Below are 27695 nucleotides of genomic sequence, written 5' to 3'. Positions count from 1 at the left end.
CATTTAGTTGTTGCTCTCTTGCCGTCACACACAGCGATCTGTGCTTCACAGCGGGACAGCAACAACTAAAAAATGGCCCAGGACATTCAGCAACAACCAACGACCTCACAGCAGGGGCCAGGTTGTTGCTGGATGTCACACACAGCAACATCGCTAGCAACGTCACAAAAGTTATCCACCAGCAGCGATGTTGCTAGCGATGTTGCTTAGTGTGACGGGGCCTTAACTGTCCCAGCATCTAGTAGCATAGATAAAGAAATCTTTAGAAAAAGTATATCTAAAGATCCTATATGATATGCTAATGAGGCCAGGGACTAGCCACATGGGCATTACTTCCCTTGGCTATCCGCCTCACATAGCATGTTGGTACAACCCTGTGGGTATAGTAACATGCTAATGAATGTGCAGCGACGCCGCACATACCTAACACTTGATGGCAGACAGAGGCAGATGGATGCGCACTGGGAATGATCCATCGTCTCTGGGACCTTTGATCATGTGCATTGAACTAACGCCGGGTGTAAGCTTCCCGACTTCAGTGAGGTATAGTGCGCATGACCGGAAGTGCTGGGGACTCCGAATCATGCCCAGTGTGCATAAATCCTCTGCCGGCCACCATCAAGAGTAAGGTATATGCAGCATCGCTGTGCATTCATTAGCATGTTACTACACCCACAGGGGCGTGCTAGCATGCCATGTGGGCCGACTAACCAAGGGAAGTAACGCCCTTGTGACTAGTTCTTGGCCTCATTAGCATATAATAAACAATCTATAGAAATACTTTTTCTAAAGATCTCTTTATCTATGCTAGTGTACACAGGGACAGTTAGGGAGGGAATAGAAATATGCACCCAGAACTGATCATGGTTCTAGGTACATATTGGACCTGGCAGGTTCTCTTTAACCTTTGCAATAAATGACGTAAAGAGAAAAAAATTGAAACTCCAGAATTGGAGTCACCACATTTCCTTAAAAAATACAACAAAAGCGAACAAAACATTATATATACCACAACTTGGTATCAATGAAAACAATAGCTCGCCACGCAAAAGACAATCAGCTCCATTGGTGGAAAAATGGCGGCCCAGTTTTGTCAAATTTACAAATTTATTTTCACCCCTTACATTAGAAAAAAAACTTTTGAAGTTTGATAAACCATAATCGTGCTGACCTGGATAATCATGCGTGAGCATTTTTATGGCATAATACCGTAAAAAAAACAAAACAAAAAAAATTGGTAGAATTATTTTTTTTATACATTATTACCACATATGTATTTTTTTTTAGTTTCTCAGTACGTTTTATGGTCAAGTGAAAAATGTTATTTAAAAGTACATATGATATAACCCTTATGTGGCTATGTGGATAGAAAAAGTAAAAAAAAATACGGCTTTTGGAAAAAAAATGATACCGCAAACCAAAAATTGGCAGTTGCGGGAGGGATTAATGATTGTCGACTTTTAATGCTCTTTGAAAGCTTGGAAACAAACAAGAAGATCATTAACAAAGTATAAGTATTACTAACGCTCAGCTACACACTGACATTTTTAAGTTTCCCGTTCATAAAATAGAATTATAGTAGCATTTATTAGAATAATACCATCAATAGCAGGAAATATTGAGCGTAGTAATGTAAAGTTATGACGGGCTGTAAAAGTTAATGGCAGCTTCAAAGAAGATCTGACATGTAAATTTTCATCTCTGCTCGAGGAATCCATCTGCTCGGATCTCATACTGTTTGATGTATCATGGACAGAATACTTTATATAGTCATTAACGACATGCAGGAATAATTACACACTATTAATGAATGTTTAATCACATGCCCGAGGTCTTAGAACGTGCGTGATTTACCAATACTGATGTCAATACTTGGTTACTGAGATCACAGTCTGAGCTATTAGGACTCAGTAGTGAGCTGGAAAATTACTGTAGGAGTTGTCTAATGAACAAAGTACATTTTAATCAATTGTTCTTGCTATAATAATACGTTCCACAATTAAATGTTTTAAAACAATGCTCCTGTGCTGAGATAATCTTATATATGTGCCCCTGCTATGTACTGTGTAATGGCCATGTCTGATCGTACAGGGACATGGTCTAATCATACCACATCTCCTGCATGGGATTGCATCTGATTCTTTCTGTGAGGTAAAATATGTTTTTAAACAGTAAGGGAAATGTTTTACCTCACAGAAGAAATCCGCTCTCTGATCTGTAAAATTTATTTTGCATCCTCCCCTTCCCAGTAGCAGTGGTATGATCAGACCATGTTTCTGTACGGTCAGACATGGCCATTACACAGTACACAGCAGGGGCACATATATAGGATTATCTCAGCAGAGCAACATTATTTGAACGCATTCAATTGTGGAACTTATTATTATTCCAAGATTGATTGATTAAAATTACTTTGTTCATGCACAAACCCTTTAATGCAATTCTAGAATTGTTTTGCCAGTAGAGAAAGCTGGATAATGGAAGCACAAGGAAGAGTCTGTAAAAGGCCTGACCTTACTGACAAAATTTAAGGGAATCTGTCTGCAGGTTTTTTGCTATGTAAGCTGAGGACAGGGGTTAAAAAAAAGAAGCAACTATGCCTCCCTTATCTGTGTGCGTGTGCATGTGCGTGTGCGTGTGGGCGTGTGTGCGTGTGCGGGGGTGTGTGTGTGTGTGTGTGCGGGTGTGTGTGTGTGTGTGTGTGTGTGTGTATTATTGTTTGCTTAAACTAGTGACTTTATTACCCTGCGATTGACATTGCTAGGTCTAGTTGGCAAGTGTAGAGAAGTCCAAGTCCAACATGCCCCCTGCTGTGATTGACACCTCACATTCAATGTACTATCTCAATTGAGAGACTGATATAGGCAGCACAGCTCTCTCAGCTCAGCTACATGCTTGAAGGGAACCTGTCACCGGATGTTCATAATACTTACCTAACGGTCAATGCAGAGCAGATGGGTCCGTTCTCCAGGTCCCGTGCCTCCTCTTTCGGCCATCTGTGTTCTCCTTCTGAAGCTACTGTGGAAGACGCGTTCTACGTCATCTACACTAGCTGACATTGAGGTCCTGCGCAGAAGCACTTTGATATGTTCTGAGGATGGCAGACCAATGTATTGTAGTGCGCCTGCGCAGGACCTCACTGTTAGCAAGTGTGGATGACATAGAACGCGTCATCCACACTAGCTTCAGAAAGAGGACAAAGATGGCCGAAAGAGGAGGCGCGGAACCCGGAGAATGGAGACGCCCAACCGACCCGTCTGCTCTGCCTCGACCATTAGGGGAGTATTAAGAACATCCAGTGAGAGGTTTCCTTTAAAACTCAACTCATTGATTATGTGAGAACGGCTGCAGCCAGTTATCTATGTGATACACCATTGGATTCAGAACCTCCTTGCCAACATTATGTTGCTGTCAGATAAGGAAGAAAAAAACCTGCTGACAGATTCCCTTTAAGTTTATTTGCCATGATTTATCCCTTGCCTTCCTGGGTGATTTTTTTTTGTACTTTCATTCATTTATAATTTTCTTGCAAAAGCCATAACTTTCTTTTCCTTCAAATTACCCTTTTGAAGGATTTTTTTTTGAAAGACAAATTGTAGTTTTGAATAACATCATTCATTTTATTGAAAAAATGTACAGAAAATCAGGAAAAATCCGAATTGGTCCAAATAGTGCAAAACTGTTTTATGGCATTAATTGAGTGGTAAAATTGACCTGACAACATTATTCTTCAGTTCAGAATGATTACAGCGATATCAAACTTGCATAGTTTTTTTTTTATTTTTAGTTATTAAAAAATATTAAGAACTTTGTATATATTATTTGGATTGTGCCATTGTAATATTTTATTTTTCCATTGATGCGCCTGTATGAAGGTGAGCTGACATTTATATTGACACCATTCAGGAGTAGTTATTAGATTTTTCTTTAATTTCCGGAGGGAGGTGAGGCAACCACACAAATCAATTTTTACCTTTCAGGTCAATTAATGTGATATATTGATAGATGAACTTTTACAGACGTGGCAGTATCACATATGCTTTTTTTAAAATTATTCTATTATTTTTGAACTGAGTAAAAGGGGTGTTTTAATTTTTTTATATTTTTTCTCTTTTTTTTAAGCTTTTTCTTTATTTTTGTAATCCTCTTGTGAGAACTTGAACTCAATTGTTTATCACTTGCTCTATATACAACATGCCTCGGCTAGCATGGCAACTCATCAGTAGTCCGCAATCAGGTTGTGGGCGTCCGAATTGGTTCACCACCATGAATGTGCCCTTCAAATACTGCTGTCAGAGATTGACAGTAACATGCAAGTTGGTTAAAGAGGTTGTCCACACCTTTAATAATGATGGTGTCACACTAGGTACTGGGAACTACCAAGGGAATGGCAAAAAGGAAGCCCTGTGTCTAGGGAAGGGGAGATGATAACCCTGAACAAACCTACTGCTGGTCCCTGAGGACACCCTCACCACCCTAGATTGGTTTGGCACCTACGCGGTTACCCTAGGTATCCCTAGTGTTGGGCCCTAAATAGGGAATGGGTGGAATGAGCTCTTTGTCAATCCCACTAAAAACTAAAAAAGACATAAGGAGGACACACAGGTGAAAATGCATGAAATAATTATACACAGGTGACTCAGGTAGAAGTTCAGCAAAGTTTTAGCAACAATACCACAGATGAGTGCAAGCCACCTGCTAGCAACCAGAGCTTGTATGGTTTGAATATCACCAGCACCAGTCCAGGGAAAATTAGAGTATTTAAAACCAAGGGGAAGTACAGATGATTAGCAGCTGAAGGGAAGAGGAGATCCACTGGGTCTTAAAGGTAAAAAGATGAAAACGCAGCAGAGGAGCTATCTAGTATACTGAATACTGACAGCAGGAACAATAGAAAGTCAGGGAGTATTTTGTGCAGTCAAATGCTGTGATCTTCTTTTGCTGGACACTATAGTACTGTCTGTCACTCGTGACACACCTGTGACATATGGCTTATCCTTAGGATTGGCCATCAATGTCTGATCAGCTGGGGTCCCCACACCCCCATTAATCAGCTGTTCTCAATGCCGGTAATGGAAGCAGGTGGCTGGAAATGCTCAGTTCCGGAGTTGCTCCATCTTCTGATAGCGGTCGTTGCCATGTACTGCACAACCTCCTCCTAATGATTTGAATGGGAGGCAGATATCACTTGTCCGGCCATGGCCGATATCAGACAACGGAGGATAGGCCATCAATATTAAAGTAGTCGACAACCCCTTTAGCTATTGGTGCTATCTCTGGTAGCAGATATTAAAGTCAAATACTGGCAGGGTAGGATTAATATAACAGATTTGGCATTAAAGTGAATGCATCTATGTAAATATATAAATGTGTGTATACAAATGTATACAAGTTAATGTGAGGTTTTTATATCCCCTCTTTTGGCAGCAGTAAAAATGGCCGCTCGTCATCATAACAGTAAAAAATACTACCCTTACCAACATGATAATAATAAATTAAAAAGTTATAGATAAGGTTTATGTGACGACTTAAAATGAATTTAGGATCCAGAAAAACAGCACTGCAGATATTGTATTTGAAGAGAAAAAAATCAGCCGCCACAGTATGGCATCCGAATATTACTGATACATTGCAATTCTGTAACATAAGGAACTGTGAACGTTCTTGTAAATTATTACAAACTAGCTGTACTACCCGGCCGGTAAAAAAAGCAAAACAGATTGTATGCAGGTGACAAGAGAGAAAAAAATTGTTCCACTTTTGTGGATGGAAATTGGACCGATATTTTATGATTGTGTGAAGCTACCCTTAAAGCATGTTGGCCAGTGAAGCATTGCACATGTGTTGTCACAATTAGAGTTGAGCGCGGTTCGTGGTTCGAGGTTCTACAGTTCGGGGCTCGAGTGATTTTGGGGGCTGTTCGAGATCGAACTAGAACTCGAGCTTTTTGCAAAAGCTCGATAGTTCTAGATACGTTCGAGAACGGTTCTAGCAGCAAAAAGCAGGGCTTTTTACAGCTACAGTGTGCAGGAGCCATCGCTGGCAGCCTGCCAGAAGCTGGTAACCAAGATAAACATCGGGTATCCAAGCAAAGCGCTTTGGTTAGTAACCCGATGTTTATCCTAGTTACGTGCAGGAAGCCCACACTTCCCCGCTCAGCTCGCTCCGCCCCCTCCTGCCCACGGCATGTACACATACATACACACACACACACACACACACACACACACCCCCCCCCCCGCTCGGCTTACCTGCGGTGATGAAGTCCCGCCATCCCGACCTCAGCGCTGTCACTGTCCTCCATGGCAGCCGCTTGTCACATCACCTCTCGCTTCCGACCCGAGACTGACTAGCGGTGATGTCACGGGCCTCTCGCGATACTTGGTGTGAAGGCGCCGGTCATTGAACTCATTGACAGGGGCTGTCAGTGTGCTGGAGATCAGCGCAGGTAATGTACCTCGCTCCTGACAGCAGCACTTGTCATGCCCTGCAGTGACCTGGGCTGACCCATTGATGTTAGCTCAGGTCACTGCATTGCTCTCCCAGCCAATGGGGAACATCCTGCTCTTCATTGACTGGGACAGTGTGGATCGTCATGGCAACCCCTTGGATTACACCAGACCTGGATTTGTTTTTCATTCTAATAAATTGGTTAAAGAGGGAATGTTTTGGGGAGTGTTTTTTCAAATAAAAATGTGTTTGTCGTCTATTTTTTTTTATTACTGACTAGGTTGGTGATGTCGGGTATCTGATAGACGCCTGACCTCACCAACCCCAGGGCTTGATGCCAGGTGACTTACACATCTGGTATTAACCCCATATATTACCCCGTTTGCCACCGCACCAGGGCGCGGGATGAGCTGGGGCGAAGCACCAGGATTGGCGCATCTAATGTATGCGCCACTTCTGGGGCGGCTGCGGCCTGCTATTTTTAGGCTGGGGAGAGTCCAATAACCATGGACCTCCCTAGTCTGAGAATATCAGGCCCCAGCTGTCTGCTTTACCTTGGCTGGTGATCCAATTTTGGGGGACCCCTACGTGTTTTTTTTTTAAATTATTTATTTAATTTAAAATAACAGCGTGGGGTGCCCTCAGTTTTGGATTACCAGCCAAGGTGAGGTTGCCAGCTGTAGTCTGCAGGCTGCAGCCGTCTGCTTTACCCTAGCTGGCTACAAAACTAGGGGGAACCCTACGTCATTTTTTATTTCATTTTTTTGGCTAAATACTAAGCTAAGCACCCCTTAGTGCCACATGAAAGGCACCAAAGGGTGCTCCACTTTTTCTCCATTTTTTCTCCACTTTTTTTCCACTTTTTCTACATTTTTTCTCCACTTTTTCTCCACTTTTTCTCCACTTTTTCTCCACTTTTTCTCCATTTTTTTCCACTTTTTCTCCACTTTTTCTCCACTTTTTCTCCACTTTTTCTCCATTTTTTTCTCCACTTTTTCTCCACTTTTTCTCCACTTTTTCTCCACTTTTTCTCCACTTTTTCTCCACTTTTTTCTCCACTTTTTCTCCACTTTTTCTCCACTTTTTCTCCGTTCTTTTTCTATGGTCGGTCTACCCATTAGCTCTGCCATGCACACTGTAGCTCTACACCTACTGCACATGTTACTTTATGATTGACATCTCTTTCGTACCAGAGCTGTCTAAGTCTACTCTGACCCCATATTTGTCATTACTATATTGTCCTTGTACTGTATTATGACATTTGTATCATGTGTTTCATTTCTTGCTGTGTTGCAATTTTTTTGCTGCATCCCAATTGTACCTCTACATTGTTCGAGTTTATGTTATTGTTCTCTCACTCTTATGTGATACTGATTATTGTCATTTTTCATAATTACATGCAGATAAGTTCAATCTGACGAAGGCTCAGGCCGAAACGTCATTTGTAACTTGTTTTGGACAAAAACATATATGCTTATGAAAAATTTTTTTTTCTTAATACGGACCAATAAAGAGTGATTTTGCATTACTATCCGCTGTGACTTACTGACTTAGTCTGGGAGATTTAGAGTGTCGAGGTTACTCACTAATTTTATCTATTATTACCTCTGAGCACCTATATACCAGTGAGCAGAGCTTCCTCTACAGTAGTTCTCCTGATTAGGCATGCCCTTACCTCATGAGCAGGGCATTGCAGCTTTGGTAGCAACCATTACGACATGGACTCTGCTGCTGTGGACCCGAGAAGAGTGAGTGCAGATTCATTGCACCCACACTCCTCACATGAAGGGTCCGCACTCCTAGAAAATGGGGGATACATTCCCTGAGTGTCTCCCCCCCATATTCTAGACGGTCCAGAGTCGTCATGGGACCCCTTTATTTTTTTTCTTACAATAAATTGGTGAAAGAGGAAATGTTTTGGGGACTGTTTTTTCAAATAAATTTCTTTTGTCGATTTTTTTTTTTTTGTTAGTACTGACAATTTATGATGTTGAGTATCTAATAGACGCCATGACATCACAAACTGCTGGGCTTGATCTCAGGTTACTTTACAGCTAGTATCAACCCGATTTATTACCCCGTTTGCCACTGCACCAGGGCACGGGATGAGCTGGGGTGAAGCGCCAGGATTGGCGCATCTAGTGGATGCGCCACGTCTGGGGTGCCTGCGGCCTGCTATTTTTAGGCTGTGAAGGCCCAATAACTATGGACCTTCCCACCCTGAGAATACCAGACCACAGCTGTCCGCTTTACCTTGGCTGGTGATCCAATTTGGGGGGGACCCTACTTTTAGTGTGTAATTATTAATATTTATACAATAATTATAAAAAAGAGCCTGAGGGGACCTCCACATTGGATCCCCAACCACGGTAAAGCTGCCAGCTGTGGTTTTCAGGCTACAGCCGTCTGCTTTACCCTAGCTGGCTATCAAAAATGGGGGGACCCAACGTCATTTTTTTTTTTAACTATTTTTTAAATAGAAAAAATTAATGGGCTTCCCTGTATTTTGATTGCCAACCAAGGTAACGGCAGGCAGATGGGTTTGGCAACCCATAGCTGTCTGCTTTATCTGCGCTGAGAATCAAAAATACCGCGGAGCACTACGTCATTTTTTTAAAGATTTATTTTTACAGCACTGTGATGTCCAGCAATCAAAATACAGGGAAGCCCATTTTATTTTTAGTTATTTAAATAAATAATTAAAAAAAATATATATGGGCTCCCGCTGCATTTTTTGTATTGCTAGCTAAGGGTAATCCAAGCAGCTACTGGCTGCTAACCCCCACTGCTTGGTTACCTTCACTGGCAATGGAAAATCCAGGGAAGCATTTTTTATTTTTTTTGCCAAAAAACTACAAAAAAAGGACGTGAGCTTCGCCATATTTTTGTATGCTAGCCAGGTATAGCAGGCAGGTGCTGGAAGAGTTGGATACAGCGCCAGAATATGGCGCTTCTATGAAAATGCCATTTTCTGAGGCGGCTGCAGACTGCAATTCGCAGCAGTGGGGCCCAGAAAGCTCAGGCCAACCTGTGCTGCGGATTCCAATCCCCAGCTGCCTAGTTGTACCTGGCTGGACACAAAAATGGGGCGAAGCCTACGTCATTTGTTTTCTAATTATTTCATGAAATTCATGAAATAATAAAAAAAGGTCTTCCCTTTATTTTTGGTTCCCAGCCGGGTACAAATAGGCAACTGGGGGTTGGGGGCAGCCATACCTGCCTGCTGTACCTGGCTAGCATACAAAAATATGGCGAAGCCCACATAATTTTTTCAGGGGGCAAAAAACTTCTGCATACAGTGCTGGATGGAGTATGCTGAGCCTTGTAGTTCTGCAGCTGCTGTCTATCTGTATGGAGAAGAGCAGACAGCAGCTGCAGAACTACAAGGCTCAGCATACTCCATCCAGGACTGTATGCAGAATTTTTTTGCCCACCAAAAAAATGACGTGGGCTTCGCCATATTTTTGTATGCTAGCCAGGTACAGCAGGCAGCCACGGGCTGCCTCCAACCCCCAGTTGCCTATTTGTACCCGGCTGGGAACCAAAAATATAGGGAAGCCCGTTTTTTTTAATTATTTCACTTATTTCATGAAATAATTAAAAAACAAATGACGTGGGCTTCGCCCCATTTTTGTGTCCAGCCGGGTACAACTAGGCAGCTGGGGATTGGAATCCGCAGCACAGGTTAGCCCGAGGTTTCTGGGCGCCTCTGCTGCGAATTGCAGTCCGCAGCCGCCCCAGAAAATGGCGCTCTCATAGAAGCGCCATCATCTGGCGCTGTATCCAACTCTTCCAACAGCCCTGGAGCCGGGTGGCTTGTTGGGTAATCATGAGTTAATACTGGCTTTGTTTTACTAGCCAGTATTAAGCCAGAGATTTTTAATGTCAGGCACGTTTGACCCGGCCATTACGAATCTCCAATAAAGGGTTAAAAAAAAGACACCACACAGAGAAAAAATACTTTAATAGAAATAAATACACAGACACATTAGAGACTCCATCTTTATTACCCCCTGTCACCCCTCCACGATCCTGCTCTTCTGTCTTCTTTCTTTCTAGTGTAGTAGTAGTGACGATTGTAGTGAGGATGAGGTTCACCAGCCCATCACTTGGGCCTGGGGCATCTCATCCTCACTACAATCCTCACTAGTGTAGTAGTAGTGACGATTGTAGTGAGGAAGGATAAGGTGCACCAGCTCATCACTTGGGGCTGGGGCATCTCATCCTCACTACAATCCTCACTAGTGTAGTAGTAGTGATGATTGTAGTGAGGAAGGATGAGATTCACCAGCTCATCACTTGGGGCTGGGGAACCTCATCCTCACTACAATCCTCACTACAATCGTGCAGCAGCGTGCAGCCTTCACTCCGTGAGTGATCAGTGCTGGCTGTCAGCGGTAACAGCGGTAACGCTGACAGACGCGTTACCATAGCAACGGTGCTCTCGGAGCCGTGGTTAGCGGTGACGTCACCGCTAACTGCGTTGCTATGGCAACGGTGATCTCCGTTAATGACCGGCTGTGTCAGCCGGTCCCTAACGGAATGGGGAGTTGACCGTGTGCTAGAGCATGTCACCGGTACATGGCGATACACATATGTGCACCGTGTACCGGAGAGATGCACTCGCAGGTCCTACATGACGTGTCATAGTCATGTGACCAGTCTGTAGCCAATGAGATAATAGCCACGTGACTGGTCACATGGCTATTTTGACGTCACGATAGGTCCTGCATCTCTGCTGGCAGTGCAGGTCACCGGGAGGATTAAGCGATCATCGGATGGAATAGCGGCAGGAGACAGAGTGCAGAAGGGATCGCGGGGACCGGTAAGTGTTATGGCAATGTTTATTAACTGTTTGTGTACATTTATAATGCATTTTTATGTGTTTGTGATTGCCTCCCATTGTAGCCTATACGTTTGAGTTCGGTTCGTCGAACGTTCGACGAGCCGAACTCGAACGGGACACCCGTTCAGCGAACCGGCCTCGAGCCGAACCGGGACCGGTTCGCTCATCTCTAGTCACAATACGTGGTCTACTTTCCACTTAGCAATTTTTAATCTTCTATGTTAGTTAGCTGGTCAGCGCATCGGGGGCAGTCTGGCAAGTTGCCCACCTGGCGCCTCCCTCCATAATTGATAGACAGCGCTGCCTTCAGTTGAGCTCGGTATCGGTACAGGTGCAGAACAGACATTCCTAGAGGCTATATTTTCCCTATTTTGAGCATGCACAGGATATCAGGCCAAACAGTGAAACACAATTTAACTTGCAATTTCAAGAAGGTTTTGCCACAAAGAAATGTTTTCAGGCATTGCCAACTGCCATGGTGGTGTCAGGATCTATGGAAACTAAAAGTTCTGGCACTCTGCCTGCGAACTTCTCTGAGGTCTGTTATTAGCACAGGGAGATGCTGTCAATCCAAAGGCTTTGGCAAGCTAGCAAGAGTTAATCTCTGCTGGGCTGTTTGTTAGTCTCTGATCACATGGTGTGGGAGTGCTAATCATATTCTCTCCCTTCCTATTTATTCTGGCTTGACTATTTAATTAATGCCAGCTATAGATTACCTATACTGGTCTGGTGAGGTTTTGTGATCCACACTTACTGGTGGTTGTTGTGCATTATTGCTGTAAACGGTTGTGGTATTAACCCTTGTTGTCTTTTTGTTGCTACCTTCCTGCTCTTTCTTTTCTCCTTAGTGTTTTACTGTTTTTTCATGTGAGTTTGCAGTGTTTTTCCTCTTAATTAGAGTTGAGCGATGTTCAAGGCTCGAGGTTCACCAATTTCATGTTCGAGTGATTTTGGGGGGTGTTCGAGCTCGAGCTCGAGCTCGAACTCGACTTTTTGCTAAAACTGACAGTTAGGTTCGACCTGGTTAGGTTCGAGAACGGTTCGATCAACAAAAACGTGGCTTTTCACTGTAAGTCTATGTGCACACATTGCTATCTGCATGCGTCCTGCGTCCCTAGCACAATCCCTCTCTCTTTCCTACTCACCGATCACAGGCATCTCGCTGCATGGCTGTCACAAATCTGCAGCGTCTTTTCCTCTTTAGAAAATGGCTGCCGCTTCATTATTCAATCAGTTATTCTGTGCTTTCCCCGCACACCGGCGCCCATGATCGGTTGCGGTTGTCAGGATGGAGAGCACCACATTATGGGGAGCCCACCACCCTAACAAAATCACCCAGCAGCCGCCCGGAATTACCGCATCCATTAGATGCGACAGTCCCGGGACTCCACCCAGCTCATCACGAATTGCCCTGGTGCGGTGGCAATCGGGGTAATAATGAGTTTAATCATGCCAGGCGTCTCCCTGAGAAACCTTCCATGATTAAACTGTAAGTGAAAGTAAATAAACACACACAACGAAAAATCCTTTATTTGGAATATAAGACAAAAAAACACCCTCTTTTACCAGTTTATTAATCCCCAAATACACATCCAGGTCCGACATAATCCACACGACACTGTCGCAGAACATGAAGATGCAGCAGCACCATAGAACACGATTGCGCTGTATCAGCTCTACGTAGGAATGAAGTGAATCGCGCTGTCACCAGACACTTCACTCTGCAATGCAGACATCAAGATTACCAAATCTGCCTATCTTTATCATTAGAGGCAGTAGCTCAGTGGATAGAGCGCTCGCTTAAAGGGAACCTGTCAGCAGAAATTTCGCCCAAAACCTAAAAGATTCCCCCTCTGCAGCTCCTAGGCTGCATTCTAGAAAGGTCCCTGTTATTATTGTGCCCCATGTGAGACCAAAATAAAGAGTTTATAAAGTGGTACCTTTTTGTATTCAGATACTGTAAATGTGACACGGGGGCGGGCTTTCTGGCATCCGTTATTCTGCCCCCTGGTCCTGTATGCCACCCCCCATCGCTTCTTTCCATAGCTGATGCACCGCCCACTGCTCCAGCCATCCCTGCGCATGCCCAGTGCCAGTCTCACGGGACTGAGCAGTGTGACCGCTGGTGACGTGTGCGCAGGCAAGTGATTATGGGCGGGACTGTGATTGTTATCAGCAAGTACCCGCCCATAATCTCGTGAGCGCGCAAACCTCACCAGCGGTCACACTGTGCTCAGGGTTTATGCTAGACTGTATGGGCTGCTTCCAGGGATGACATCCCTTTTGTCACGTGATAGTATTTTGAACACGCCCCTATCACTAGCCTGCTCTCTCCTCTCTTTCTACTCTCTCTCTCTCTTTCCCTCTGTCTGTCTCTCTCTCTCTGTCTCTCTCTTTCTCTCTCTTGCTCTCTCTCTCCCTCTCTCTCTCCTCTCTCTTTCTCTCTCTCCTTCTCTCCTCTCTCGCTCTCTCTTTTTCTCGCTTTCTCTCTTTCTTTCTCTCTCCTCTCTTTCTCTTTTTTTCAGCCTCTCTTTTTCTCCTTTTCTCTCTCTCTCTCTCTTTCGCTCTCTTTTCTCTCTCTCTCTCTCTCTCTTTTTTTTCTCTCTCGCTCCTCTCTCTCCTCTCTCTTTTTCTCTCTCTCTTTTTCTCTCTCTCTTTTTCTTAGTCTCTCTTTTTCTCTTTTTCCCATTCTCTCTCTCGTTCTCTCTCTCCTCTCTCCTCTCTCGCTTCTCTCTCTCTCTCCTCTCTCTCTTTTCTCTCTCTTTTCTCTATCTTCTCTCTCTCTTCTATCTTCTCTCTCTCTTTCTCAGACCTGGCAATGATCAGCTGATGCGGTCACCTGACGGACTCAGCTGACACTATAAGTCGAGCGGTGTGGCTGGCTTTTTTTTTTTGCACTGATGCATCAGCTGATTGTATAAAAGCCGTTTATACAATCAGCTGCTGTGTCATGTGATTCAGGCCCTTGAACCTGACACATCATCTGATCGCTTTGCCTTCCAGCAAACCGATCAGATGATATTGGATCCGGATTGGACGGCACGGGACTCTTGACCCAGGATTACTGCGGAGTGAGGTTCTTTATTTCAATAAAGATGGAGTCACTAATTGTGTTGTGTTTTATTTCTAATAAAATATTTTTCTGTGTGTTGTGTTTTTTTTATCTGTACTAGAAATTCATGGTGGCTATGTCTAATATTGGCATGACACCATGAGTTTTGGGCTTAGGGCCAGTTGATAATATACAGGTGGCCCTAACCCCATTATTACCCAGCGAGCCACCCATCACCAGGGCAGTTGGAAGAGTTTGATACAGCACCAGAAGATGGCGCTTTTATGAAAGTGCCATTTTCTGGGGCGGCTGCGGACTGCAATTCACAGCATGGGTGCCCAGAAAGCTTGGGCACCCTGAGCTGCGGATTCCAATCCCCAGCCACCTAGTTGTACCTGGCTGAACACAAAAATTGGGCAAAGCCCATGTCATTTTTTTTTTTAAATTATTTCATGAAATTCATGAAATAATTAAAAAAAAAAAAGGGCTTCCCTATATTTTTGGTTCCCAGCCGGGTACAAATAGGCAGCTGGGGGTTGGGGGCAGCCCGTAGCTGCCTGCTGTACCTGGCTAGCATACAAAAACATGGCAAAGCCCACATAATTTTTTTGGGGGGGGCAAAAAACTCCATGAGCTTCGCCCCATTTTTGTGTCCAGCCAGGTACAACTAGGCAGCTGGGGATTGGAATCCGCAGCACAGGTTAGCCCAAGCTTTCTGGGCCCCTCTGCTGCGAATTGCTGTCCGCAGCCACCCCAGAAAATAGCGCTTTCATAGAAGTGCCATCATCTGGCGCTGTATCCAACTCTTCCAGCTGCCCTGGTGACGGGTGGCTTGCTGGGTAATAATGAGTTAATACTAGCTTTGTTTTACTAGCTAGTATTAAGTCAGAGATTCTTAATGTCAGCCAAGTTTGACCCGGCCATTAAGAATCTCCAATAAAGGGTTAAAAAAAAGACACCACACAGAGAAAAAATACTTTAATAGAAATAAATACACAAACACACTTAGAGACTCCATGTTCATTATTCCCTCACATCCCTCCACGATCCATGGTCTTCTGTCTTCTTTCTCCTTCAACCCATGCAGCTCTGCTACATCAGACAGCGCTGCAGGGGAGGAAGACACTGCTGCTCCGTGTAGTCTAATCACTCAATCAGTGAGCTGAGGCAACAGGCTATGCGGTGACGTCACCTCTGACAGGCGCGTTGCTATAGCAACGGTGATCTCCGTTATTGACCGGCTGTGGCAGCCGGTGAAAAACGGAATGGGGAATCAGAACGGGGAGCCGACCATGTGCCAGAGCATCTCGCCGGTACACGGGGATGCACAAACGAGCACCGCGTACCGGAGAGATGCACTGACAGGACCTAGCAATGACATCTAGCCATGTGACCAGTCTGTAGCCAATGAGATAATAGACACGTGACTGGTTACATGCTTTTTTTGACGTCACGGAAGGTCCTATCATCAGTGCTGGTTACCGGGAGGACGCAGCGAATATCGGAAGGAAAAGCGGCGGGAGACAGAGTGCAGGACGCGACGCGGGGACCTGTAAGTGTTATGGCAATGTTTATTAACTGTTTGTGTACATTTATAATGTGTTTTTATGTGTTTGTGTTTGCCTGCCATTGGTTTCAATGGGGTTCGAGAGGTTCGTTGAACCGAACTGAACTCAAGCCTTTAGAGGGTGGCTCATCTCTACTCTTAATCTGTATTACCATGACATAACCTGCCCCTTCCTTCCCTTCGATGAGAGGGATAACAGATTAGATTTGGAAGGGAGAATAGCCAGCACAGGACTCAGGCATTTCCACCATTAATGGTATCCCTGAGGTTAGAGATAGCCTAGGGTCCCCTAGCGTGAGGTACAGCATAGGAGCCCTCTGTCCCTCTTTATACTGCAGTCACATTGTGGCAGGTTTTTGCTCTAGTAGTAACTTTTTCCTTTTTATAGGAACATTAATATCATGCATTATTTTAGAAAACCTTCTGTGTGTCCACCTGTATAATGCTGAGATCTTTATAGTATATATAAGCTTTTATTTATGCTATGATACACAGCAATTTACTATAATAAAGGCATAATACAATAAAGGGGATAACTAAAAATATATGCAAGCACTTACCCCAATTAAGTGTCCCGCTACCACAGAAAGGCCGATGGAAAGTGATGGTGACCCTACAGTGTCATCCCGTCTGTCATCGGTAGAGGCGTAAATGCAGAGCACCAGCTGCAGAGTCAGGATGATTTCCACAGTCACAGCCTGTCCTTCGGTTGCATTATTACTAGGCTGGAAAAACAGATATAAAAAGAACTTAAGTTCCCCGAACGCAGTCAGATATAATGATATTACTTACTGTACTGAGAAATGAGCTTCACTAAGATATTTTTATTTAACAGCTTTCATTATAGTATCCACAGTGTAGTATTATTTGACAGAGAAGTATCTGATTCTTACATGGACATGCACTGGGCAGACATCATTTTTACTTATTATACAGTTCTGATCCAACGCAAAGTAGAATAAACAACTATTAAATCCCATAACTCACAAGTGGCATCTTCTCTGATTGTAGACATTCAATTTCCTTTTCAACTATATTGAATTCATATCAACATGATGACTTCTTTAAGAAAGTATTTATAATTAGAATGTAATTTCAACAAACAGGCGAAGTGCCTTGCGAAGGTATTCGTCCCCTTTGAATTTTTCAACCTTTTCCCACATTTCAGGCTTCAAACATAAAGATAACAATTTTAATTTTATGGTGAAGAATCAACAACAAGTGGGACACAATTGTGAAGTTGAACGAAATTTATTGGTTATTTTAAACTTTTTAAAAAAATAAATAACTGAAAAGTGGGGCATACAATAATATTCGACACCTTTTGCTGCAATTACAGCTGAAGTTTCTTGGGGTATGTGTCTATCAGTTTTGCACATCGAGACACTGAAATTCTTGCCTATTCTTCCTTTGTAAATAGCTGGAGCTGAGTGAGGTTGGATGGAGAGTGTTTGTGAACAGCAGTTTTCAGCTCTTTCCACAGATTCTCGATTGGATTCAGGTCTGGAATTGGCCATTCTAACACCTGGATACGTGTATTTGTGAACTGTTCCATTGTAGATTTTGCTTTATGTTTGGGATCAGTGTCTTGTTGGAAGACAAATCTCTGTCCCAGTCTCAAGCCTTTTGCAGACTCCAACAGGTTTTCTTCAACAATGGTCCTGTATTGGCTCCATCCATCTTCCCATCAATTTTAACCATTTTCCCTGTCCCTGCTGAAGAAAAGCAGGCCCAAACCATGATGCTGCCACCACCATGTTTGACGAGCTGTGTTGCTTTTACGCCAAACATATAGTTTGGCATTGTGCCCAAAAAGTTCGATTTTGGTTTCATCTGACCAAAGCACCTTCTTCCACATGTTTGGTGTGTCTCCCAGGTGGCTTGTGGCAAACTTTAACCCCTTAACGACCGCGGGCCGTAAAATTACGTCCTAGCGGTCATAATGTTACTGCCCGAGATCTGCACACTTCTCAGCTGATTTTCACAGCTGAGATGTGTGCCTGCTAGGCACGAGCAGAATCGTTATCTGCTCGTGCCGTTTAACCCCTTAAATGGCGCTGTCAATATGTGACAGCACCATTATAAGCGCGATCGCAGTAAACTTTTACTTACCGCCCGATACCGGAAGTCACGTGACGTGATCACGTGACTTCCGTTAGTTGTCATGGTAGCACAGGGTCATGTGATGACTCCTGTACTACACATGAATTGCTTTCACTTTCGCTGTGCCAGCGGCATAGCAAAAGAGAAAGAGAGCGTATCTGCTGTTTACAGCTGTATAGCTGTGATCAGCAGATAGTGCAGAGCGATCGGAATGCTGATCGCAATAGCCCCCTAGGGGGACTAGTAAAATAAAAAAAAAAGTTAAAAAAAAGTTTTAAAAAATTTAAAAAAAAAACAAAAAAACCTAAAAGTTCAAATCATCCCACATTCGCCCCATTGAAAATTAAAGGGTTAAAAAAATAAAAAATATACACACATTTGGTATCGCCGCGTTCAGAAACGCCCGATCTATCAAAATATTAAATCAATTAATCTGATCAGTATACGGCGTAGCGGCAAAAAAATTCCAAACACCAAAACGACGTTTTTTTGTCGCCACAACTTTTGCGCAAAATGCTATAAGAAGTGATCAAAACGTAGCATCTGCGCAAAAATGATACCGTTAAAAACGACAGCTTGAGACGCAAAAAATAAGCCGTCACTGAGCCATAGATCCCGAAAAATGAGAACGCTACGGGTCACGGAATATGGCGTAAAATGTGCACCACTTTTTTCGGTCAAACTTCCGATTTTTTTTAACCCCTTATATAAAAGTAAACCTATACATGTTTGGTGTCTACGAACTTGCACTGACCTGAGGCATCACACCCACACATCAGTTTTACCATATAGTGAACACAGTGAATAAAATATCTCAAAAACAATAGTGCTATCGCACTTTTTTTGCAATTTTTCTGCATTTGGAATTTTTTTGCTGTTTTCCAGTACACTATATGGTAAAACTTATGGTTTCATTTAAAAGTACAGCTCGTTCCGCAAACAATGAGCCCTCACATGACCATATTGACTGAAAAATAAAAAAGTTACGTCTCAGAAAAAGAATGGCGAAAAAAAAAACGGAAAGCGAAAAATCGGCCGGTCGTGAAGGGGTTAAATGACACTTTTTATGGATATCTTTGAGAAATGACTTTCTTCTTGCCACTCTTCCATAAAGGCCAGATTTGTGCAGTGTACGACTGATTGTTGTCCTATGGACAGACTCTCCCACCTCAGCTGTAGATCTCTGCAGTTCATCCAGAGTGTTCATGGGCCTCTTGGCTGCATCTCTTGGATGGACAGCCGGGTCTTGGTAGATTTGCAGTGGTATGATACTCCTTCCATTTCAATATGATCGCTTGCACAGTGCTTCTTGGGACGTTTAAAGTTTTGGATATCTTTTTGTAACCAAATCCAGCTTTAAACTTCTCAACAACAGTATGATGGACCTGCCTGTTGTGTTCCTTGGTCATCATGATGCTGTATGTCCTTTAAATAGAACACTGAGACTATCACAGCGCAGGTGCATTTATACGGAGACTTGATTACACACAGGTGGATTATATTTATCATCATCAGTCATTTAGGACAACATTGGATCATTCAGAGATCCTCAATCAACTGCAGTGAGTTTGCTGCCCTGAAAGTAAAGGGGCCGAATAATATTGCATGCTCCACTTTTCAGTTATTTATTTTTAAAAAAAAGTTTAAAATAAGCAATACATTTAGTTCAACTTCACAATTGTGTCCCACTTGTTGTTGATTCTTCACTATAACATTAAAATTTTTATCTTTATGTTTGAAGCCTGAAATGTGGGAGAAGGTTGAAAAAAAATCAAGTGGGTTGAATACTTTCGCAAGGCAATGTAAGAAATTTTGTGTTGTATCTTATCAGATAAATCAGCTTTCTTCCTGAATTATATCCAATTCTTCCTCCCCTCACCACCTCCCGAACTTGTCATGGACTGCAGGTGTCATGTGAAACAGCCCATTATAATCTACGGAGAGGGGAGTTAGGCAGAGAAATAAGGAAGGGGGAGAGGAAACAGGCAGAGGGAAATAAAAAAAATGTGGTGAACTTCTAACAAGTCTTTTACCTCATCCCAGAGCTGATTCACATCCCGACAGCTCAGCTCTGCAGTATTTTGTCCTCTATGTTGCTATTGGCTCTCTCTGTGTGTTAATAAATCATTGACCAGAAAGAATCCATCTTTTTACACTGAATTTTGTATGAGAGAGATCACTGAAGCAAATGGATTGCAAATTAAAAGGTGGAAGAGGGGAAATGCATGATTTAAGTCATATACTAGCCAGATATAGTGTTATTCCTCATGTACACACAGGACAGCTTATTCCAAAAACTTTCTTAAAAGTAAAGATACCCTCTAATTCTGTACTTCAGACAGTTTGGGTCCACCTTAAGCAAGTGCCCTGAGACACCTGGTTTAGGGGGGCAGCAAGAAGAGTGAGTTATGTGTACTGAGGGGTACCAGAAACAGTGCTAAACCTGGAGCATGGACAGTAAGCAACCTTGTACATGGCAGGTGGAAAGACAGTGAGTTATCGGATTTTGGTGCCAAAATGACCTGAGTTGGACCTGTTTTTTAAACAGTCCACCAACAAAATTTGGAAATGCGCCACCTCACCATCTGTGCCAGTTCCTGTGGAGTTACATACCACTCATAGAGATAAGAATAACAAAGTAGACTGTAAAAGCTTCAACTTTGGTTGCACCATAGTTTTACCTCTGTTGGGAGACAACAGGGTCATACCATCAGTCCTGGAGCAGAGGATCATGGCAGGTGTAATAAAAGAGAGCATGGGGGGGCAATGTGTTTTGCTGTCTTTTAAAGCAAATCTGTGACTGTTTTTTGGGGGGCTTCCTTCTAAGAACAGCATGATTTAGGTGCAGAGTTCATAATTCTAGTGATGTATCACCTTCCAGTCTACTAGGTGTAGTTTTGATATAAATCAACCGAGTGCTGCAGTTTTGATTACCAGCTGTTTTATGTGGTGCAGATTTACCAGTTCTCTGGATTCTGAGCTCTATATAACCCCACCCACATCACTGATTAGCACTTTGCATAAGTAAAAATATGCTAATCAGTGTTGGGACGGGAATGATCTACAGGGCAGCAGGCCAAATAGTCCTCTAGGGGTAATCTTCTATTTTTTATTTTTTTTAAACGACACTAAGCAGCCCAGCAAGTGACCTATCACAGGAATCAGGGTTTTTCCTAATAGATTTTGCTGGTCTCAGATTTCTGATAACCAGCCAAGGTAAAGATGAGGGCCGCAGTTCGCATTTGTCTTCTTACGTGCTCTGGTTAAAAAAAATAGGTGGGACCCCATGCAATTTCTTTTTAATTAATGCCCTACTACTGACATTTGTATGCAATTGCCCCCATTTTGCTTCCTTTTACAGGCTCCTAGCCCTTACTATGACCATTTTAAAACCATTTTACAGGACAGAAGTTCATGATTCCATTGACTTATATGAGGTTTGAGGTCAAGGGTCAAGTTCAGGTCAAATACGGGTCCTGAACCGATCTTTTAACTAAAGTCTGACTGAACCTGAATCCGAACTTCCACAGATCCACTCATCCCTACTTCTGTATCCTTAACATTTTTCTTCAACCCAGTCCCTATTTACTGGAGACACTTGATGCTTGATCAAGTATCCTGGTACTTGCGCGCCATGCTCGAGTCCCCACCCTGCATGTTTTGCTGCTCTTTTTCAGCCACTAAACAGGCTGGGATTGCCTCTCAATCACAGTAATGCCGTAGCCATCTTGGCAACTAACATCATTGTGTCATTGTGATTGGCTGGCCTCATGGCGTCATCAGGTGTACATAAGACCCAGTGACCCCAAGTTCGGCGCACTGTACCTGGTTATAGTGTAGGGAGAGTTTCTGCTGGAGAAGGGACAGTATGTTATATTGTCACAATACCTGCTGATGCAATATTAAACCACCGGTCTTTTTTAGGGCTAATTCACATCTATTCTACTCCATAATAATACTACTCTTAGCTGCTTTTAGTGTAGGGCAGCAGCTGTAGGAGGGATAGTCTATTAGAGGCATGCAGGCAAGAATTCTAGCCTTCCGGACCTTGCTTCTGCTATGTAAAAAATCAATTCTATTCTATAATAATACCGCTCTTAGCTGCATTTAGTGTAGGGAAAACTGCTGGAGAAGGGATAGTGTATTAAAGGCATGCAGGAATGGATTCTAGCCCTACAGACCTTGCCACTACTACGTAAAAATCTATTCTATAATAAAACAATTGCTCTTAGCTGCATTTAGTGTAGGGCAAGTTGCTGGAGAAGGGATATTGTTTTAGAGGCATGTAGACAGGGATTCTAGTCTTACAGAGCTTTCTGCTGCTACATAAAAAAAATCTGTTATGCTCTATAATAATACCACTCTTAGCTGCACTTAATGGAGCACAAGCTGTTGGAGAAGGGATGGCGTAATAAGCTCCTGTAGGCAGGGATTCTAGCCTTTCCTATTGACCTATATGTCGCAATCTAAAACCAAAAGTGCTTTTTAGTCCTACATCTCTTCTATTCCATATCAATATTGCTATTATCTGCATTCAATGTAGGGATAGCTGCTGGAGGGTGGATAGAAATGGATTAGAGGCATATAATCAGGGTGTATTGCTTTGCAGTCCTTCCATAGGTATACTGCTGCTGCAATCTATGTTGGTCAGGGCACAGATGATGTTATGGGACATGTGCTGGTGTAATTCAAAGATGGCACACCGTGAAATTAATTGGTGGCTGAGGATCAAATACTGCAGGATGGCCACAGCTATCATGTTGTATAAGGCTTCAGAGTTCACAAGCCTAAATGGCAGCATTTCCAGGGCAAGCAGTCAGGATATGCAAGCACATAGCACCCTGCATACTTTATCCATCTCCACAAGGTCCACATGCAAAGCTTCCTCCTTAATTGTGAGCAGTGAGCATTTGAGTAGAGAGAAGCGGGATGGTTACTCTGCTTATGGCGTAATTGCCGCTCACCTCTTGGTTGATTCCTCAAAATTTTGTAAGTTGAGTGAAGTCCGTCTGATGGCCCTCCAAAATTTATGAGTAAGGGCCACCTGATAGACCTCTAAATATTTGTAATAAGGGCTGCATGATGGCCCTGTTTATATGGTGGAACAGGAGAACAAGAAAAATAATAAACCATGAACTGTATACCCTTTTTTGGGTGGGAAGCGGTCCATGGGAATACTTCGAAAAATAAAAAAATAACACCTAACCCTTGTCCTGGGAACTTAACATGTAGGTGCTCTGGCGAACAGTTCCTGTCATGCATCTGGATTTGAATCCTTGAATCTGCACTCAGTGGTTGTCTTTTCTGTCCACCGAACCACCCTTACGAGCCTTTCATGTTGTATATCCTTGTTTTTATTCTCAGGCTGGGGAGGCCCATGGTTATTGGGCCCTTCCCAGCCTAAAAAAAAGCAGTGCGCAGCTGCTCCAGACGTGGTGTATCCATTCGATGAGCAAATACTGGCGCTTCACCTATACTCATCCTGGGGTAATATGTGAGGATGATACCAGCTGTTTATTGCCAGTTGTCATCAAGCCTTGGTATTAGTAATGGGTGGGTGTCTATCAGACACCTCTATTACTAACCCAGTATTTGTAAAAGGAAAAAAATACACCAAAAACATTTTATTTATAATAAAAAAAAACCGTGACACCAGCCCTCATTAACCAATTTATTAGAAAAAAAAATCGTTTGAGGTCCTCCATAATCCAATAAGGAATTCCCACAATGTTCCTGCAAAGCGAACCTAAAAGAGAGAAATATAAAAGAAAAGAAGTCAAGAGGTACCCTCATTCACCAATTTATTAGCCTTTTAAACTGTAATCCAGGTCTGCCATAATCCAATAAGGGGGTCCCACGATGCTTGCCAACTCACTGTTCCAACCTATGAAGAACAAAATGTTTCCTAGCGCCTGGAACAGCAGCCAATGCCAGCTCTCACACTCTGTGCTGTTTGAGAACCACAGCTATGAAATGCGATGACCTCATGAGGTCATCCCAAGTCACAGCAGTGGGTCACAGTAGTGTGACCTGCCACAAGCATTGACATGCGGTGAGGCGGATTCTTACACCAAGTAGCGCAAGAGCACAGGCTGTGACGTGCAGTGACATTATGAGTGACGCGCTCTTAGTTACTTTTCTTCATGGCCTTTCTGGAACATTTTCCTTAATAGCCTAAAGGGCACTTTACACGCAGCGATATTGCTATCGATATCACTAGCGAGCGTACCCGCCCCCGTCGGTTGTGCGTCATGTGCAAATTGCTGCCCGTGGCGCACATCGCTTACACCCGTCACATATACTTACCTGCCTAGCGACGTGACCGGCGAACCGCCTCCTTTCTAATGGGGCGGTTCGTGCGGCGTCACAGCTGCATCACTAAATGGCCGCCCAATAGAAGCGGAGGGGCGAAGATGAGCAGGACAAACATCCCACCCACCTCCTTCCTTCCTCATTGCGGGTGGCCGCAGGTAAGTTGATGTTCCTTGTTCCTTCGGTGTCACACATAGCGATGTGTGCTGCCGCAGGAACGATGAACAACCTGCTCCTGCAACAGCAACGATAATCGGGAAAGGAACGACGCGTCAACGATCAATGATTAGGTAAGTAATTTTGATCGTTAACGGTCGTTCGTGCATTTCACACGCGACGACGTCGCTAACGAGGACCCCAACGACATCTCGTTAGCAATGTCATTGCGTGTAAAGCGGTCTTTACTGTTTGAGCTTCAGTCCAGTAAAAATCCCACAGTCTCAAGTCAACTAGCTCACTATATACAGTAGTTACTATACCTTCTTTTTTATTAGTGCACTGCTGAGATCACACTCCTCTTAAGTTGACACGTGCATTACTCATCAGTTAGAACTGATTAAGCAGCAATCCATTGACTGAAACATAGTGCAGACACAACTTTTTTCGTCTGAACCCCCCCCCCTCCCGATTTCGACTAGATCTGCTAACATTGAAGTCTATGGAAAATGGATCTTTTAAGCAACCATCAATTTTCCTCCATTTGAAACTAATTCGATAAGCAAAAAATTGGATGCTTTTCAAATGAAAGGAAAACAGATGGCTATTTAACAGATCTGTTTTCCATAGACCTCAATGTTTAAAAACTGATATAATTGACAACTATTTTTATAGCAGGAGAAAAAAGTTTTGTCTGCACAATTTTTTTGTCAACAAATTGCTGCGGGATCCGTTCTAATGGATGATTAATGAACATGTGAACTTAGCCTTTCACACAAGAGAGCGAGAAAGTCTGTGACTCCCTGACTCAGTGTAATTGCTAATCAAAGGACATTGTTAACAAGAAATTTCCCTCTAAAAACAGAAAAAGAGCTTGTAATTCCATTTGTGTAAAATATTCAAGCCACTTAACATATCTGTTCTTGCAAATAATATTAGTTTAGATTTGATACTTAAATTTACATTTTGAAGAACATTTCCTGAGAGATTTTGAAGTGGATCACTAGTTATGCTTTTGGACTCCAATCACAAAAATTAATCCTGTAATAAGAAGTGTTAGTTTTTTCTTTCATTTTTCTTAAACTTTTTTTTTCCTTTACTTTTGGATTTAGCACAAAAACTTCTTGAAAACGGTGAAAAAAAAAAAATTATTGTTATTCCAATCACAGATCAGAATTCTGAAACTTTTACTAAAAAATGTACTTTATTTTTTTAACTTGGCCCCTTGAATCCTTTATCTTTCTTTAAAGAGGTTGCTCATTCCTTTTAAGTTGAGTTGAGTTGAGCCTAAAGGGTGCTTTACACGCTGCGACATCGCTACCAATATATCGTCTGGGTCACGTCGTTAGTGACGCACATCCGGCGCCGGTAGCGACATCGCAGAGTTTGACAGCAAGGAGCGACGATCAACGATCGCAAAATCATTCAAAAACGATGATCGTTGACACGTCGCTCATTTCCTTAATGTCGTTGCTGCTGCTATATGTGACACCGTGGGAGCGAAAACATCTCCTTACCTGCATTCACCGGCAATGCGGAAGGAATGAGGTGGGCGAGATGTTAGGTCCCGCTCATCTCCGCCCCTCCGCTTCTATTGGCCGGCCGCTTAGTGACGCCGCAGTGACGTTGCTATAACGCCGAACACACTTCTCCCTTGAGGCAGGGATTGTTTGGTGGTCACAGGGATGTCGTTGACAAGGTATGTGCGTGTGACGCTGCCGTAGCGATAATGTTCGCTACGGCAGCGAGCACCAAATGTCGCACGAACGACGGGGGGCGGGTGCTATCAAGCACAACATCGCTAGCTATCGCTAGCGATGTCGCAGTGTGTAAAGCACCCTTTAGAGTAGGCCATCAATGTCTGCCGACAACCAGCACCCTCACCAATCAGCTGTTCTCGTTGCCGGCAGTGGCAGCAGGTGGCCAGAAATGCTCAGTTCTGGAGCTGCCCATTCTTCTGATAGTGGCCATGGACGGTTACTACACAACTACCTCCTGTTGATCTGAATAGGAGGTGGATGTGCAGTACCTGGCCGCGGCCACATCAGAAGATGGAGCAGCTCTGGAACTGAACATTTCCGGCCACAGGCTTTCCGCACTGATAACAGCTGATTGACGGGGGTGTGGGTTGTTGGACCGCGGACAAACAGACATTGGTGACTTACCCTAAGGATTGGCTATCAATATAATAGTAGTGGACAACCCTGATAATCCATATTTTTTATGTTTTTTTTTTTTCTAAAAATCTTTTGAAACACAGACAAAACAGCACAGCAACCAGTGAAGAGTCTAATGCCGGCGTCAACCGGTACGATATATCGGGCGATATGTCGGCGGGGTCACGTTGTAAGTGACGCACATCCGGCATCGTTTGATATATCGTAGCGTGTGACAGCTACGAGCGACAGTGAACGAGTAAAAATACTCACCTTATCGTTGCTCGTTGACACGTCGCTCATTTTCAAAAAGTCGTTTCTTCTTCTGCGTGCCGGTTGTTCATCATTCCCGTGGCAGCACACGTCGCTCTGTGTGACACCCCGGGAACGATGAACACAGCTTACCTGCGGCCGCCGGCAATGTGGAAGGAAGGAGGTGGGCAGGATGTTACGTCCTGCTCATCTCCGGTCCTCCGCTTCTATTAGCCGACCGCTGTGTGACGTCGCTGTGACGCCGAACGTCCCTCCCCCTTCAGGAAGTGGATGTTTGCCGCCCACAGCGAGGTTGTCTGGGAGGTAAGTGCGTGTGACAGCGGGTTAACGACTGTGCACCACGGGCAACTAATTGCCCGTGACGCACAAATGACGGAGGCAGGTACGATCGCTCTTGTGATCGCATGATAGATCGTACCGTGTGACGCCGGCATAAGTCAACTACAGAATAACATAAGATTACCCTGCTACAGAGATCTAGAATAATGTCAGCTTCAGGAAAAAAGACAAAATGCTGAGAACTCAAACATCTATTCACAACTACTACAGTATAGTACAATTTATTACAAATTATAATTTCTACAGTTCAAGTATATGTACACAATTCTACAATATTATAATAATACTTAAATGTGTAGATTAGGATAATGTTATGATAACTGGGGATACTGAACATAAATGGGGTAAGTTTAAGAATATACTACTAGAGTCCTGTAAAAAACTTATACCCTCTAGTAATAAAATGTCCAAGAATAAAAAGAAACCACTATGGAAAATTAA

General features: G+C 43.4%; 1 protein-coding gene across 1 annotated transcript in view; it reads right to left on the bottom strand.

Moving 5' to 3' along the window:
• LOC142292125 (aquaporin-2-like) overlaps positions 1-27695 on the bottom strand; it is a 52493-nt gene that overhangs the window by 7260 nt on the left and 17538 nt on the right. Inside the window, exon 2 of the mRNA XM_075337251.1 lies at positions 16476-16640. Coding sequence (XP_075193366.1) covers positions 16476-16640 — 165 coding nt within the window. The remainder of the gene's footprint in view (positions 1-16475; positions 16641-27695) is intronic.

This window comes from Anomaloglossus baeobatrachus, chromosome 2 (assembly GCF_048569485.1).
Source record: "Anomaloglossus baeobatrachus isolate aAnoBae1 chromosome 2, aAnoBae1.hap1, whole genome shotgun sequence".
Taxonomy (NCBI): Eukaryota; Metazoa; Chordata; class Amphibia; order Anura; family Aromobatidae; genus Anomaloglossus; species Anomaloglossus baeobatrachus.
The sequence above is the reverse complement of the archived record's forward strand: the minus strand, read 5'-3'. Positions and strand labels throughout refer to the sequence as shown.